The sequence below is a fragment of the Oryctolagus cuniculus genome, chromosome 7, assembly GCF_964237555.1.
Source record: "Oryctolagus cuniculus chromosome 7, mOryCun1.1, whole genome shotgun sequence".
Taxonomy (NCBI): Eukaryota; Metazoa; Chordata; class Mammalia; order Lagomorpha; family Leporidae; genus Oryctolagus; species Oryctolagus cuniculus.
Window position 1 is genome coordinate 48,892,996 of NC_091438.1, and position 17,564 is coordinate 48,910,559.

The window sequence follows — 17,564 nt, forward strand, 5'->3', positions numbered from 1 at the left end:
CGGAGCATCCAAGATTTGAACCACTGGTCATACAGGATGCTGGCATCACATGTAGCAGCTTAACCCACTGCCCATGATGCTGGCCCCAAGAAGGTCAATAGTAACCCAATGCCGTGTCACAATGCCTACATCATTCACCTCACTCAGCTCATCATCTAGCCATGTATCTTCTCATATCATCACAAAAAGAGTGAATTCAGTATAGTAAGATATTTTGAGAAAGAGACCACATTCAATAATTTTTATTATATTGTTATACATTTTCTACATTACTACTACTTGTTACTGTCAATCTAATTTATAAATTAAACTTTATCATAAGTAATGTATGTATAGGGGAAAACACAATACATGTAGTGCACACTACTATCTGTAGTTTTAGGTATTCACTGGGGGTACTGGAATGTATCCCCCACAAATAAGGAGAACCACTGTAATTAAAGCTAAATTAAAAAAAAAAAAAGCCCATGGGGCCAACACTATGGCGCAGCAGGTTAATGCCCTGCCCTGCACCACTGGCATCCCATACAGATGCTGGTTGGAGTCCCGGTTGCTTCACTTCTAAACTAACTTCCTGCTAATGCACCTGGGAAAGCAGCAGAGGAAGGCCCAAGTGCTTGGGCCCCTGTACCCACGTGGGAGACCTGGAAGAAGCTCCTGGCTCCTGGCTTTGGCCAGCCTTTGTCATTGTGGCCATTTGGGGAGTAAACCAACGGATGGAAGACATCTGTCTCTACCTCTCTCTGTAACTGTCTTTCAAATAAATAAATAAATAAATAAATAAAATGCTGTTAGAGTTCTCTTTAACTATAAAATTCTGAGTCTTGACCTGAATCTTTTTCAAGAAAGTTATGAAGATCAAACAAAATACTATGTGTCCAATCACCAAGAAGCAAGATAATGCATTAGAAAGAGTATAGCACATACTTTAGATAGGTCTGACCTGGATTCAAGATGTTGTTCTACTGACAAAAAATCTATGAGCTCTGGAAAATTCTTTAACCCTTTTGAGACTGATTTAATTAGCCTATAATAACAGTATTGTGAGAACTAAATGAAATAATGTAACCTAAAATCTTTTCTGGAACAAGATAACAGATGATCTTATAAATATTACTGATACAATTAAATGACAGATCTTATAAATATTATTGACATAATTAAAGGACTTGGCCCATTATAGGTGCTCAATGAATCAGAATTATGCAGATGGTAACTTTGAACTCTAAAATAAAATTAACACATTTTTTAATTAAAATAGGTGTTTAATTGTGTTATAAAGGCTGTCAGTTCTTGATACTAAGAAAATATAAACGTTTATATTGTATTCCATTTCTTTTTAAAATCATAGTCTCTTTTTTTTTTTTTTTTTTTTTTTTGACAGGCAGAGTGGACAGTGAGAGAGAGAGACAGAGAGAAAGGTCTTCCTTTGCCGTTGGTTCACCCTCCAATGGCCGCCGCGGCCAGCGCGCTGCGGCCGGCGCACCGCGCTGATGCGATGCGATGGCAGGAGCCAGGAGCCAGGTGCTTTTCCTGGTCTCCCATGGGGTGCAGGGCCCAAGCACCTGGGCCATCCTCCACTGCACTCCCTGGCCACAGCAGAGGGCTGGCCTGGAAGAGGGGCAACCAGGACAGAATCCGGCGCCCCAACCGGGACTAGAACCCGGTGTGCCGGCGCCGCTAGGCGGAGGATTAGCCTAGTGAGCCGCGGCGCCGGCCAAAATCATAGTCTCTTAATGAGCTTAGGTGGATAAAAATGTCCCCAATGGACTTTTTTTTAAGTACTTGGCCACTCACTTGCCCCAAGAGACTCTAGTATTCCACTCTTCGGTTGTCCCTGAATACTTGAGGCAGCAACTTCCTAGCAGTTAAACAAGACAACAAACAGGATATATCCAAAACGTGTTTATTGGGAAGGTTTCCCACTCATCTTGGCGCAGGGTGCATGGCTGAAAACCATGATGATTTTACAGCATCCTGGGCACTTCACGTCCATGAAGTAGGAATCGGGGCTCTGCACCAGGCGCTTCTTCTTGTGTTTCCTCTTCTCCTCTTCAGGAGAGGGATGCAGGAGATCCTTTGCGAGAGGCATGTTCGCATGGGTCGGTCGTCACCGCCGGAAAGTAACACATTCTTATTTATCTATGACTTGGATCTACATACGAGGTACATCAAAAATTCATGGAAAATTGAAATAAAACACAAATTTATCTTGAAGCAAACAGTTTTGGAATCTATGCTTACCACACAGGCAGTTTTAAAATTTCACACTCTCATTCAAACCCTTGTTTACCACTAAACCATTTCTTAAGGAAAAATTGGGAGAGTTGGATAAAAGTAAAAGGAAAGATTACAGACTGGAGGTGGCAGAAATGATTAAAAGGATGAAGAAAAGCGTTTGTTTGCCTCAGGAGCTGTACAGCTGTTGAGCTCTGAATGTTTGTCAGGCTAGAGGTTAAAAAAAGGAGAAATGCAATCAGAGCCTTGCCCCTGGCTGGCAATGCAGTGCTGAGGGCATTTCCTTCCCTCTGTGAGCGCTCTGGCTCTAGTCTATGATCTACAGTAAAGCAAATAAACAATCACCAGTTGGCTTCCTATTGGCACTAGGGTGCGGAGGGGTGGAGATGGGCAGGTAAGGATGATCTAACTTGAAAAACTCCCGGATAGAGCCCTACTTTACTGATCTTCCTGGGCCTATCCTTTTTTTCTCATAAAACACAAGTGTTTGTACCCTGGTTTCAGAACAGGAGTTTACAAGATTTTTTTTCTTCCTTTGACCCAAGAACTAAGGAAAAAAGAATGGGGGAGCAGGTTTTTTATCAGAATACCGAGTTATAAGGTGAAAGGTTGTAAACAACTCTGTCCAGGAGGCCTCCATTTCAGAACATGCCTTGGCTCCAGGCCTGGTAGTGCTGCGGCTGCTGCTGCTGCTGCGGCCGCTGCTGCCAAAACAGTCTCTTGGCATTCAAGGGAACTTGGGCACAACACAGAGCAAACAAGTGGTCTGTACTGAGCTCTGCAAAATGGGAAGACTGAAGAAACTGGAGCCTCAGAGAAACAGAACGAGAGAGACTTGCCATAGGATTTTTAACATTTAACAATTCAGACCTTATACACATGTCCTTATAAATACATTATCAGCATTCCCTTGTCTCTAATATGTACCAATTCAATACCATTCTGATCCATTACTAAAATCTTTCCCTCCTCCTATTCCCTCATAATTTATGTGTTTACATATTGTAAATATACCAATGTTGAGTCATCTGTTTCGTTGTAATCAATGTTTCATATTTATATATACTTTCATACTGAACTAAAAGTACTCCAGGAAGCCACAATTTTTAACTTTCAAAATTTAGAGTCTCAACTACTCTGTCCCCAGTAACTCAGTCAACAGTGTTGACCAACTCAAAACAAATCAAGCCTAGTTGGTTAACTTTCTAGAACAGGGCGCCACCTCAAACCCACACACCCTAAGGATCAACATGTTCCTGGGGTTTGATACAGTATGTGTATGTGTGTTTCAACACAGTTTTCATGTCTGACTCTTGAGCTTGCTTAATACTGGGGTTGAGTTGTAACTTGCTAGCCTCAGGGTGTCAACCCAATTAAGGTGTATGAGGAAGGAACAGCAGTGAATAGCGTTCTTTTTGCTGAAAGGGTAGGATTTCTACACACTCACGGGCTTCTTATTTACTTCCTCGTCTAAAGCTTGGGGACATTATCTTCCTCTTTCCAGCCTAAGAAATGAGGTAACGTTCTCGTGACATCCCAACAGATATATGAGGGTTCTGTGAATCAAAGAAAAGAGAACTCCAGTTCTGCATACAAGTTGTTGTTATCACATTTAAGAACAAGTTCTCAGGAGTTAGCTCCCAAGGCATTTTACATTTAGCAGGGAAAACCCCACCTGACAGCCAACTGAAATCAACACAAAATGAAATTGGGGCTCCCTTTAGCTTGCCCTGTGCCCTGTGACCACCCTTCTTTCTCTTTCTCTTCTGATTTCCAAAAGCTTGCGAGGGTGAGGGATGAGGGGAACCACTTAAAACACAGGAAATTGTTCCTTCCAACAGGGGTATGGCTAGCTCTACACCGACACTTCTATTATGGCGATCTTTCTTGCTTTTCACCAGCGTGAGCGCTGCGTGGGGCAACAGATTTATGGAGGTGCCTTTGATTTCGTAGGCTGGAGGAGTAGATGAAGAGCAGAGCGAAAGTAGCTTATGAAGAAAGGGAAGCGTGAAGCATCCTTTCTTTCCCCCATTTTATTTTTCTTTCCTGGAGAAGCAGGGAGGGAGAGTTTATCAGAGACTGATGGCCATACCTCATTAGACCGGTAATGAGGTAAGCAGGGAACACAAAGTGTTCCCCGACCCTGCAGGTAGAAACTGAGGAGACGAGGGGATAAGCAACAGGATGTGCACACGCCCTGTTTCCGTTCCAGAGAACAGAGAGAACAGAAAGGAGGGTACACGCGACCAGGAACAGCCTAGCCCACGGTCCTAGAGCCCCCCGGGGCGGGAGAGGGTCGGAGCGGGCACCTCCCACCCATACACCGACGTCCAGAAGAGACTGAAGAGGGATCAGAATTAGTGACTTTTCGTCAGAGACAGCAGCTTTTGTTTTTTCATTAAAGATGCGGCGCCAAGAGGAGAGAGGGGGACTTTCTGAACAGTAGTAACAGCCGCACTCTCTGCCCTCTGTCCCAATCCTTAGGTATTCCTGGAGCAAAGGGATTCATTTTCACAGACTTGCGACTTGGGCGCCAGGAGTAAACACTCGCCTCTAAATTAACTGCACTGGCTAAGACTAGGCATGAAATTCCCTCATAAGCACTTTTTCCTTTTACCACAAAAAGCCGCGGCCAGACCAGAAGCGTCCACACCCGCCCTCCAAAGCCCACTTGCCCTACTAGGCTTCAGGGCAATAGGGACCCTCCTCCCAGCCGGCCCGAGAGAAACCGCTAGGACGCCCACCACCCTCTCAGCCCCCCTCGCTCCTCCGCCCCCTCCTCCCTGCGCCGCCGCGCCGCCGTGCACAACAACCATTTTCCCCGCCAGGAGCACACCGTGTCCACGCGCCGCTGTGAGCTCTCTGATTGGGCAGGCTCCTGGTAAACAAGGACAGGCAACCAATGAGAGCGCTGTGCACGAGGGCAGCACGAGCTCCTAGGCCGGCGCTCGCGTGGCTCCGCCAGCCCCACAACTATATAGAGCGGTTTCCGGCTCGCGGTAGAAACCTTTCTCTGCTCTTTTCACATGGGGTGCTGTTAGCCTCCCCGGCGAGAGCGCTCCTCCAGCTGTTAGGGAAAAATAAGAAAAGAACTTGGTTTTTTTTTTTTGAAATCTCTTGGCAGCTTAGAAAATTCTGGACACCTTTTCTAAAATTTAATTAAGATTCATCTGTTGCTTGTGTTTTATTTTGTGTTTAAACACAGCCTGCCTAAGGACACTCTTATTCCTTAGGAGGAGTGAAATAACTTACTGCAAAGAAGTTTGGATTTGGGGCTGTGGGTACCCCGTGCCTCATTTTTGACTTGGGCGTCAACTCTGCCCCATCATGGTGATGTTCAAGAAGATCAAGTCTTTTGAGGTGGTCTTCAACGACCCCGAGAAAGTGTATGGCAGTGGGGAGAAGGTGGCCGGCCGGGTGATAGTGGAGGTGTGCGAAGTCACTCGGGTCAAAGCCGTCAGGATCCTGGCTTGCGGAGTGGCTAAAGTCCTCTGGATGCAGGGGTCCCAGCAGTGCAAACAGAGCTTGGACTACCTGCGCTACGAAGACACCCTCCTCCTGGAGGACCAGCCCACAGGTAAGCGGCCTGGCTCCTCGCTGGAGGTTAGAGGCTGGTTGTGGAAGAGAATTGAGTAAGTGGAGCAGATACGTAATGTTTTAAGTTCCTTGATTTGGTTTGGTTTAGTTTTTTGTTTTGTTTTGGGAACACCCCCCACACCCTCCAGAAAGGGTGGTCTGTACAGTTTTGGGGGGATTCTGTGCTGTGGAGGTGATAGGGAGGGTATTCCCCCCCATGTTTAAAGATGTCTGTGTGCATAAATTGCTTATTCTTGGCTTGCTTGCTGTTGGACATGTTAGTAGGGTAACTGTCCTGCCTCTCTACATTGGAGGACTTTGCAACAAAATGCATCAGTCTCTCATTGAAGAATACAAGGGATGAAAATGGGAGTACTAAGATACCTTGCATGCTGCCTGAATGTCCCTTATCACACAGGTGCATTTTAGTGTAACATAAAACCTAATGGTTCCTTGCTTTTCTCTCTCTCCAGGTGAGAATGAGATGGTGATCATGAGACCTGGAAACAAATATGAGTACAAGTTCGGCTTTGAGCTTCCCGAAGGGTAGGCATTAGCTACATGCATCTTTGGGCTCTTCTAACAATCTCCCCCTCCTCTGATATCTTAACTGTTCTTGGGGAGCTTTTTAAAAATAATTGTTTACTTTTTCCTGACACAGGCCCCTGGGAACATCCTTCAAAGGAAAATATGGTTGTGTAGACTACTGGGTGAAGGCTTTTCTTGATCGCCCCAGCCAGCCAACTCAAGAAACAAAGAAACGCTTTGAAGTGATGGACCTTGTGGATGTCAATACCCCGGATTTAATGGTGAGGCTCATTTTAAGAGTCAGTTCTCTTGGGTCACAGGAGTGGTACCTAATTATATTAGGTGTTCTATTGAGGCATCTTAAAACAGCTTTTTCCCTCCCCTTCTCCATAGGCACCTGTGTCTGCTAAAAAGGAGAAGAAAGTTTCCTGCATGTTCATTCCTGATGGGCGAGTGTCTGTCTCTGCTCGAATTGACAGAAAAGGATTCTGTGAAGGTAAAAACCTAATACTCAGAATGGGTAGAAGAGTACAACAGAAATGTGGGTGTGGCTGCAGGACATGGGATGGGACAGAGGAAGCATCTGAGATGGTGCTGAGGATCAGTTGATAATGTTGCCTTCCTTCTCGTGGCTAGGTGATGACATTTCCATCCACGCTGATTTTGAGAATACATGTTCCCGCATCGTGGTCCCCAAAGCGGCCATCGTGGCCCGCCACACTTACCTTGCCAATGGCCAGACGAAGGTGCTGACTGAGAAGTTGTCATCAGTCAGAGGCAATCATATCATCTCAGGGACATGTGCATCATGGCGTGGCAAGAGCCTTCGGGTGCAGAAAATCAGGCCTTCCATCCTGGGCTGCAACATCCTTCGAGTGGAATATTCCTTACTGGTGAGTAGGGTGGCTCCTGATGATGTGCTCCAGCAGTCATGTGTTCCCTAGACCTCTTGTCTAATAAACGGTCATCTTCCTTTTAGATCTACATTAGTGTCCCTGGCTCCAAAAAAGTCGTCCTTGACTTACCGCTGGTCATAGGGAGCAGGTCAGGTCTGAGCAGCCGGACGTCCAGCATGGCCAGCCGAACCAGCTCTGAAATGAGTTGGATAGATTTGAACATCCCAGATACCCCAGAAGGTGAGCAAACTCCAGTGTCTTCTCCTCCCCTCTGCTCTGCTTGGGTTTGTAAAATGGCTGTCACCCAGTGTTATTTTTGGTCAGGCTGCTTACCCCCCTGTTTCTTTTTTCTAGCACCCCCTTGCTATATGGATGTTATTCCTGAAGATCACCGTTTGGAGAGTCCCACCACTCCTCTGCTGGATGATGTGGATGGCGCTCAAGACAGTCCTATTTTCATGTATGCTCCTGAGTTCAAGTTCATGCCACCACCCACTTACACAGAGGTGAGAACTGTCATTTGTACTGTTCATTTGTTCTGAGGCCTCTGTAGGAAATTGACTTGGAGTGTTACACAGGTTCTTTATAGTTCTTACACATACTGAAATGATCTCTTCTTTCTTGCTCCCAGGTGGATCCCTGCATCCTCAACAACAATGTGCAGTGAACACGTGGAAGAAGAGCAGCTGTACCCACTTGTTTCTTTCTGCCTCTCTTCCTGGACTGGTTTTTCAGAGACTTAGTCTCTGCACTGGGGTGTGGGTCCTCCCCAGCCTCTGACCTCCTAATGTAGGAGGTGATCAGCAGGCAGTCTCTTGGGCCTTAAAGGTGCAGACTCGTCGTCAGCCAGCACAATGTAATACAGGAGTGTTTGCTGGGTGGGTTCGAAAAGACAGTTCCGAGTGATTCAGGCCCAGCCTGTTTTCTCAGCTGTTCTTGAGGCATTTCACTAATTGAGTCAGGGATGTAAATGGCCTTTTGGTGAGGTCTTCCCAAGGTGGTTTTGGGAGAGACAATAGTTCGTTGTAACAACATGAGACCTTGAACTAACGTGCCATGTGAGATGGAGTCATTTTTTTAGCAAAGTGGCAAAATGAAAAGAATCATGGCCAAAACTTTGGGAAGAGGAGGTTCTTAAAATCAGTGTTTCCCTTTTTCCTTTAATGGGAAATAAAGAAAAACCCTGCAAGGCTGGTTTGGTTTGAGCTTTGGAGAGAACTTCCCTGTGAATTAAAAGAAGCTGCTGTAAGGTTATCTTTGCTTAGAATGTACTTTTACCTGGCTTAAAGCAGTAGTAACTATGCTCCACCAAAGGTCTTAAAAGCCATTTTTAGAGCCTATTGCACTGTGACTCCTATGGAAACATTTTCTTATAGGAGAATGTTTTTCTTTTTATGTGACTCCTTGGAATTGATTCTAAGGTGATACTCTTAGCACTTTAGTTCTGTCAAACATTTTTTTTCTTCTCATTGCAAATTAAGCTACAACTGATCTATGTCTCTAGGGATAAGCACAATGGCCAAAAAAAAAAAAAAAAAAAAAAGTTAGAGACTGTGTCCCAGTGTACAGAATGACATGATTCTGACACTCTAATCCTATGAAAAGGTTGCTGTTTTATAAAACCTTGCCCACTGTGACTCTCCAAACCTAAGGTGGAACTCTGTATCAGAGGGCCTCCAGACACTGCCATGAGAAACTGGAGGGCAAGTCTTCACTCAGGTCCTCTGCACCCTTAGCGTTTGGTCAGTCCGCATCAGCCATAGCACTTTGTTCGCTGTCCTGTGTCAGAGCACTGAGCGCCACCCTTTTCTGAGAAATACAGCCAGAAAGTATGTGAGCTGAAGGTGTTTTCACTTTGTGTTTTTGTATTTTAATTGTGTATCTTTTTGTATGATAAAATCTATATTTTGTATGTAACCAAATATATTTTTCACCCCAGGTGGGGCATTTGTAAAAAATAAAAAATTTTTAATGGCAAAAAAGTGTTTTTCTTCTTGTCTGTGATTCAGCATTGGAGCAGTTCTTAGAAGGCATCCTGAAACAACTTTCCCCCACTTCACAAAAAACTCCCCCAAAACTTGTGGAGAGAACACTCGCTGTTGATCCTGAAGTCTGGGGGGGCTTGGGGATGTGAAGAGAGAAGGAATTTGAACAAGTCTGGTCTTCCCAATTTACAAAGAACTGTAATGGGAACTGCTGGTGGGCTAAGCTAGTTGACGCATCCGTAGCTAATCATTACTCAGTTCATGAATTGCTGAAATTCGGGGATACAAGGTTTATGAGGAGATTGGGAAGGAAAGGGTCGAGGTTTTTCTTTTTCATAACGGTTTCATCATAGGGTTTCTTCCCAGTATAAACCTGGTATACTTAGTTTATGTACTGACAAGAATAACTAAGACTTCTAAGAGCTTACTTAGAAGTATCAAAATCGTTGGAAGCAGCTACTTTTTTTTTTTTTTAATTTCTGTAGTTTGTAGCCTGGTTTCTGGCCAAGCATACAATATAACCCAGTAAATGTTTGCTGAATACACAACCCTACGCTCAATTAGGATATGCCTTGGCAGTTTCTATGTCTTCCTTAGGGGTGTAACAACAGGCTGATCTCGTGATTTCACTTTAATTGATTTTTGAGAAATTCTGAGATGGCAGAGGGTAACACATAATACTTGGTGATTTAGATCTTCTGACACAGGTGCAGTTCTGACCATTACTTTGTTTTTTTATGGATTTCCACATACCAATTCCTAATACTGGGCTCCCAGAGTTCTATATAAAATCGGTGTGAATTGAAACACAAAGTGAAGTTGATCCTTTTCCACTGAATTGTTTGTTTGTTTTTCATTCTCTGTAACTCTTGCTATCTTCTCCTGACCCTCTTTGACTGTTTTTTCATTATCAATATATCATTCTCTAGTGTTCCCTGTCGCCATGGTGACTGCACCCCACCCCTTCCTCACCTGTTCAGGAATTTTTAGTGGCACCTCCCCTTGGAATTTGTGACCAGGAAATTAGGTCAAAGTTGATGGAAAAGTTTTTACCTGCAGCCTGTTTTCCAGGGACTGAAGGGTAGAGCAAGGACAAGAGCCGCCCAGAGGGCAAGACAAAGGGATGGAGAGACGGAGAGACGGAGAGGCAGGAGCACTGCTGGCATCCACAGTCTGGCCACTGGTACCTGATACGAAAAGGGAATGGCAGGGAGAGGACACATAACTAACACCATGGCCCCTTCAGAGACTTGGGGGACCGTGATGTGTGCATCCCCTCCTGACACCCTAGTACCCCAATCCAGCCCCATCCTCTAGAACTTTCTATGACGACAGAAACATTCTGTATCTGTTTTCCAGCACAGTAGCTACTAACCACCCATGGCTACTTACCTCTGAAATGTGGCTCCCTTGACTGACGCACTAAATTTTTAATAACAGTTTCGTGTGACTGGTGACTGTGGCACTGAGCAGTGCAGCAAAACCTGAGGCAGGAAGCAGCCGCTGGAGCTGTTTCTCCGCAGGAAACCCATCGCTGTGTGAGGGCGCGGAAGGCTCCACACTGCTTCCTTCGATGCACAACTCCAGCTCACCCCGGGCGTTTTCTGCATAAACTAGCTGAAGTACACTTGCCTCGGTGCTGGCGCAGCTGTTTCCCCACTTGAGTGGGTGGATATTTGGGGGCTTATTTTCCCATGCTCTTCTCACGTGCCTCTCAATTTTTAAGAAGCTGTACCCTTCATAGACACGTAGCCATTAGAGGAGAGTCAGTTCTGAGTATCATTTATTCATGAGGTCCACTCTGGTTTAGGAAGATCTGAGACAACTCAGAAAGAAAACTAAAGAAATAAAAGAACTAAAGGAAATTAATTAACATGAAAAAGGTAATTCCAAACCCGGGAACTTGGCTACCCTGATACCTCAGAAAAGACTGGAAATAAGATCTCGCTTGGCGTGAGCATTGGAGAGGATCTGAGCGAGCAAAGACCAGTCACACAGGAGCTGATGGACATGAAGTGCAGTGAAGCAGGGGTCTCTGCCTGACTCAACAGACTGCAGACCCTCCTAGAGGTCTTTCCTCGGACCACCTGTAAGTGTTGGGATGCATAAAGTAGAAAGGAAAATGTTTACTGACCCTCCAAAAGCCACAGTACCTGACCCAAGCACCCTGACTACAACAGTTCTGGACTGGGAGACCGTAAGATTTTGTTCCTTTTTTGTTCTGACCACACATCCACCTCCATTTCCTAAGTTGAAAAACTATTTCAGAGATGGCTACCCATCCTGAGTTTGCAGGTCCTCACCCAATCAGTGAGTGTAGAACCTGGAAAATGTTTGGGGATTAACCTTCCTATACTATTAAGGAGAGCAGGGATAGTGTTGTAGTTAAGCGCATGAACCCTATAGCCAAATTTTCTAAATTCAAGTCCTGTTCCTACTACTTAAAAAGTTGTGTGACCTTGGGAAGGTTGTTAAGTCCTTCTGTGCAAAATTCATTTGTATAATCGGAATAATAGGGGCCACATAACAGGTTAAGCCTACCCCTGTGACATTGGCATGCCATGTAGTTGCCAGTTTAAGACCCAGCTGCTCCTCTTCTGGATCCAGCTCCCTGCTAATGCACCTGGGAAGGCAGTGGAGGATGGCTCAAGTCCTTGTGCCCCTGCACCTGCATGGCAGACCCAGAAGAAGCTTCCTAGCTTCAGCCTGGCCCAAACCCAGCTGTTGTGGCCATTTAGGAAATGAACCAGCAGATGGAAGATTTCTCTCTGTCTCTCCTTCTCTCTAACTCTGATTTTCAAATAAATAAACATTTTTAAAAATTTTTTTCTTAAATAGGGAATAACAGTAGTACCTTCAGAAGACTGTGAGGATTAAAACATATATGTAGGGCAGGTGCCGTGCAGCAAGTTAAGTCACCACTTGGGATACCCACATCCCACATCAGAGTGCCTCGGATCGAATCCCATCTCCACTTCTTCTTCATTTCAGCTTCTTGCTTACATACCTGGGAGGCAGCAGGTGACAGCACAAGAACTGAGTCCCTTCCAGCCATGGAGGAGACCTGGGTGGAGTTCTTGGCTTTGGCTGGGCCCGCTCAGGCTACTGCCACCATTTGGGGTAGTGAATCAGCAGATGGAAGATTCCCTGTCTCTCCCTCTCTCTCTTTCTGCCACTCTGCCTTTGAAAACAAACAAAAATTATATGTGAAGTGTTAATATTAGAACAAAGGCAACTGGGGCCAGCGCCGTGGCTCACTTGGTTACTCCTCCGCCTGTGGCGCTGGCATCCCATATGGGTGCCAGGTTCTAGTCCTGGTTGCTCCTCTTCTAGTCCAGCTCTCTGCTGTGGCCCGGGAGTGCAGTGGAGGATGGCCCAAGTGCTTGGACCCTGCACCCACATGGGAGACCAGGAGGAAGCACCTGGCTCCTGGCTTCAAATAGGCATAGCTCCGGCCGTAGTGGCCATTTGGGGAGTGAACCAATGGAAGGAAGACCTTTCTCTCTGTCTCTCTCTCTCACTGTCTATAACTCTACCTGTCAAATTAAAAAAAGAAAGAAAGAAAGAAACTAAGTGATTGGTACTTACAATAAAAGAGGGAGGAGTGGGCATTTGGTGCCACCGTTGGGACGATGCAGGGGACACTTGCATCCCCCATCAGAATGTCTGAGTTGGAGTCCTGGCTCCACTTCTGATTCCAGCTACCTGCTAATGCACACCCTGGAAGCAGTGGTGATGGTTCAAGTACTTGGATCCCTGCAACCCATATGGGAGATCAGGATTAATTAAGTTCCTGCCTCCTGGCTTCAGCCCAAACCCAGCCATTGCATGCACTTGGGGACTACACCAGCAGATGGAAGCAATCTCTCTCTCTCTCTCTCTCTCTCTCTCTCCTCTCTCTCTCCACTCCCCTCCTCTCAAATAAATTAATAAAAAATTTAAAAAGAAAATGCAAAGACATATTCATCATCACTTTGAATAATTTACTCCCAGTCATGTCCCAACCACAGCTCTCTCTCAGACCTATCAGATAAGGCTCTCTCCCTTTGCTCCTCTTGATTTCCTTCCTGCGTTAGGGAAACAAAATAATCCTGGGAAGACACCAGTGTATAGGAGCTGACTCAGCCTGGAGTTAATATGGCAGGGGAAGGCAGTTCACTGCTGGGATTCTCCTCCCTCCCCGGGCCAGAACAGGCCTTCTATACATACACTCGGCATCTCACGGTACAGATCTGGGAGAACCAGGGTTTTCTCTTTCACACTCCCAGTGTGCTTCCCAGGCCCATGGATTAAGCCTGTCACCTTCTGGAAATTAACTGGGCTTTCTTAACTTTGCAGGATACAAATTCAGGGAAAAGCTTCCAGTTGGCATGATAAACTAAGAAACAGAAAGTGCTGGATTCACAATGCTACACTACAAAATGTCTTTTTCCAAGGTCTTGTGTCTCCTTTGACGTTCTTCCTTGAGGTGGACTAGACTGAGTAGCACAAAGGTCACTGGCAGTGAGCCCACTGATGAGGCCTGGCTTAGCCTCGTTAGGCTATTCTTGTTCTATCCTTAACTTTCCTTCAGCTCGATCCTCCCCTACTCTTGGTTGGGCCTGTTACATAAGAAGGAAAGAATGGAAAGACTCTGAAGACTAGGATTCTTCTGACCACCAACTGATTGGTTATCTCCAAGCAATGGAATGATGGGAGAAGGAAGATGAGGACAGCGTGAGGACAGGATTATGAATTCCACGTGCCTGGTGTCCTGGGACCTCGAGCTGGGTCCATTGTCAGTCCTTGCTGGGTGATGGAGCTGCTGACTAGACCTCTCCAAGTAAATCAAATGGTCAGTAAACAGGTTCTTGGAAGCGTCTGGCCAAGTGCCCAGCTTGTTTATTTTTAGCTCCCTGTACAGATGGACAGAAAGATTTCAGTCACTAGGAAGGAATGAGGTGTTAGGGGCATGAGAACTGTGCTCCCCTTATATGGCTCTGTGGTTGGAGACCACTCCCTCTCCACCTCACCTGTCTAATTCTGGCTGCTTCCTTCGTCTACACAGACTCACCGTGAATCCTTTGGCTCCTGTTCTCATAAGTCTCACTATTCCTGTTCTTTCATGCTTGCCTTACCTTCCAGTTCTGTGGAAATTTAGCTTTCTGTTCAAAACTCCAGATCCCTGTAGATCTATTTAGGTTCCATCTTCCCTTGGCCTTCACTTTTTTTTTAAGTTTTTATTTTTATTTTTAAAGATTTATTTGTTTATTTGAAAGGCAGAGTTAGAGAAGTAGAGGCAGAGAGAGAGAGAGAGAGGTCTTCCATCCACATGTTCTCTCCCCAAATGACTGCAATGGTCAGAGCTGTACCAATCTTAAGCCAGGAGCCTGGAGCTTCCTCTGGGTCTCCCATGTGAGTGCAGGGGCCCAAGGACTTGGGTCATCTTCTACTGCTTCCCAGGCTATAGCAGAGAGCTGGATCAGAAATGGAGCAGCCGGGACTTGAACCAGCACCCATATGGGATGGCAGCACTGCAGGTGGCAGCTCTACCTACTATGCCACAGCTTCAGCCCCTGGCCTTCTCTTTAGAATGGATACTTTTTTATATCTAAAGACTACTTCCTCCTCTCCCCCTTACTTTTTCCTGTATCTCAGAAGCTGTTCTGATATTGCCTACCTGCTCTGTTGTTGGAGAAGGGAATTCCTGATACAAGTGCTCCAAGATCAATGCGAAGCAAGAGGGGAGATGAATTGGGGAAGGGAGATCATTTGTGATTCTTGTTTCTCTTCCTGCATCTTGATTTTAGCAGAAGTTGGTGAACTGAAGCACAGCTGGAGGAAACTCTAAGCCAGAACAGCAAACAGAAGGCCCATGGACTGAACCAGCTTGCAGATTTTCAGAAACATTTATAGTTCTTCTCTTTAAAAAAATTGAATTGAAGGGCCGGCGCTGCGGCATAATGGATGGGGCCACTGCCTGCCGTGCCGGCATCCCATGTGGCTGCTGGTTTGAGTCCCAGCTGCTCCACTTCCGATCCAGCTCTGCTATGGCCTGGGAAAGCAAAGGATGATGGCCCAGGTACTTGGGCCCCTGCACCCACATGGGAGACCTGGAGGAAGCTCCTGGCTCCTGGCTTCGTATCTGCTCAGCTCCAGCCATTGCAGCTATTTGGGGAGTGAACCAGCTGTAAGTAGAGCTTCTCAAGCATTTCTTCTAAGATTCAGGACAGTGAACCATTTTTCTCTAAGGCTCCAAGAGCATTCCAAAGTAGCCAGCACAAACCAGAAATGTCTTTGATGTTACTTATATTTTGTATCTAAAAAGCACAAATTTTGATAAATCCTGCATAATATATTTGGGTTGGTTTTAGTATAAAAGTAGTTTATCTCCCCAACCAAATCATTCTTTTTTCCCAACTAAATCTTAAAGTAAAACAGACATTTGAGAAGATGTGCCAAATGTATTCTATGGCTCCAAATAAACCTTAAAACGTCATTTCAAGAATAAGCCAATTTAAGCAACAATGTATAACATGACATGACAAAGAGAGGAGATAAAGGCGTGCAGAGAAAGCCAAGAAGAAAAGAATCTGCGAGATGAGAATGAGTCTGAATGGGGTCAGCGCTGTGGCCCTGCTTGTGACTCTGCCAACCCATAATGGAGTGCTAGACGGAGTTCCTGCCGCTCCACTTCCAAGCCAGCTTCTCTCCAGGTGCATGGGAAGCCAGCAGAAGATGGCTCAGTATTTGGGTACCTTCCATCCATATGGGTGACCAGGATGGAGTTTCTGACTTCTGGCTTTGTCTTGGCTCAGACCAGTTGAGGCCATTTGGGGGGTGAACCAGAGGATAAAAGATCTCCCTCTGTTGCTCTGATTTTCAAAGAGAGAGAGCTCTTCCATCCACTGGTTCATTCGCCAAGTGATCACAACAGCTGAGGCTGGGCCAGGCCGAAGCCAGGAGCCCAGAACTCCATCCGGGTCGCCGTGTGAGTGGCAGGGGCCCAACCATTTGGGCTGTCTTCTACTGCTTTCCCAGGTACATTAACAGGGAGCTGGATCAGACATCGAAAAGCCAGAACCCGAACCTGTGCTGATATGTGATGCTGGTATCACAGATAACAGCTTAACCCATTGTGCCACAACATGGGTCCCAATAAATAAATATTAAAAAAAAAAAATTAGTCTGAGTGATAAGTCTGCCTCCTGGTCCCAAGCTCCTCAGTCAGGCCTGTCCCAGTCCAGTTCCTGGGAAGTTGGAGTTATCCCTGATCTCTCCGGACAGGTGTTAGAGTAGTGGCTCAGCGTAGAAAACAAGACCCAAAAGAGGAGCTAAGCCAAGTAAGGGAGAGGTGAGGGGCTGTGGGCAGCCAAGTGTGGTTGGACAGGAAAGCTGTCCAGGTGCCAGGAAAGAGGCTTGGAGAAAGGAAACGGAGGACTTCGGAAAGGGCTGGTTAGCGTTTGCCCTTTCTCCCACTAGGCCCTTCTTTGTTTCATTTCCTTTCACCACTCTGCCTGACACAAAAGAGGTAAAAGCATTAACTTGGTGACCTCACAAGATGGAATTTCTGCTCCAAAACGCCTACATCTCCTGCTGTAGCAGAACATACGAAGAACGAGCACCAGGGCTGCTTTCCCTGTGCAGCCTGGCCTCCACCATTCTCCCTATAACCTGCGTCCCCAGTTTAGGTGAGCTTCTCCCCCATTCCCACCTTGAACCAGCTCCCTCCTATTCCAAGACTATCAGCGCTGCCCTGCGAATGACAAAGAATGTTAGAGACAGAATTTAGAATTTGGATCTTTCTGCTTTCCTAAACCGTACATGGAGAGAGATGGAATCACACAATGAGGATCTTTCAGGAAGGGGCAAGGCTCTAAGTTTTGAGGCTTACGTTCACAGCTGAGGATCCTGGGAGGAGGGAGATTTGAGAATGGAGAATAGTCCCAGACTCCAAAGTCATGGGGATAGCAGCCCTCCCGGCCTGGATCAGGATCGGATCTGAGGAATCCTGGATTCTTTCCTCTCCAGTCCTGCAGGCAGGGTTGGATCAGCGTCTTCCCACTGACTCCCACTAGGGTTGCCTTGGGAGGAGGAGGACCCTCTCTTCTCTCTAGGATACGAAGAGGCAAATTAAGGCCTGCTGGATTTAGGCAAAGTCTTGTCTTTCCTTTTTTTTTTTTTTTTTTAAGATTTATTTTAGGGGCCGGCGCCATGGCTCACTTGGCTAATCCTCCACCTGTGGCTCTGGATTCCTATATGGGCACTAGTTCTAGTCCCAGTTGCTCCTCTTCCAGTCCAGCTCTCTGCTGTGGCCTAGGAGGGCAGTGGAGGATGGCCCAAGTGCTTGGGCCCCTGCGCC

At 46.1% G+C, this 17,564-nt stretch overlaps 1 protein-coding gene and 1 long non-coding RNA gene across 4 annotated transcripts; one reads left to right on the top strand and one right to left on the bottom strand.

The window, feature by feature from the left end:
• Positions 1 to 1,720: 1,720 nt before the first annotated feature.
• LOC127493758 (uncharacterized) lies at positions 1,721 to 16,959 on the bottom strand. Of its 3 annotated transcripts, none has more exons than XR_011390458.1 (4): positions 16,917 to 16,959; positions 14,883 to 15,049; positions 2,829 to 12,404; positions 1,721 to 2,155 (listed from the first exon to the last, which is right to left on the bottom strand). It is a non-coding gene; the product is annotated as an uncharacterized lncRNA (long non-coding RNA). The 3 variants fall into 3 exon arrangements; XR_011390459.1 differs by lacking the exon at positions 16,917 to 16,959 and having other exon boundaries at positions 2,829 to 10,410; positions 10,616 to 12,404; positions 14,883 to 14,897; XR_011390460.1 differs by lacking the exon at positions 16,917 to 16,959 and having other exon boundaries at positions 2,829 to 11,310; positions 14,883 to 14,998.
• Positions 5,566 to 9,220, top strand: TXNIP (thioredoxin interacting protein). The gene is made up of 8 exons (XM_002715643.5): positions 5,566 to 5,815; positions 6,288 to 6,360; positions 6,476 to 6,623; positions 6,736 to 6,838; positions 6,979 to 7,235; positions 7,322 to 7,478; positions 7,593 to 7,744; positions 7,870 to 9,220. Exons 1-8 carry the CDS (start codon positions 5,566 to 5,568, stop codon positions 7,903 to 7,905), a joined length of 1,176 nt encoding a protein of 391 aa, XP_002715689.1. The 3' UTR covers positions 7,906 to 9,220.
• Positions 16,960 to 17,564: the final 605 nt, after the last annotated feature.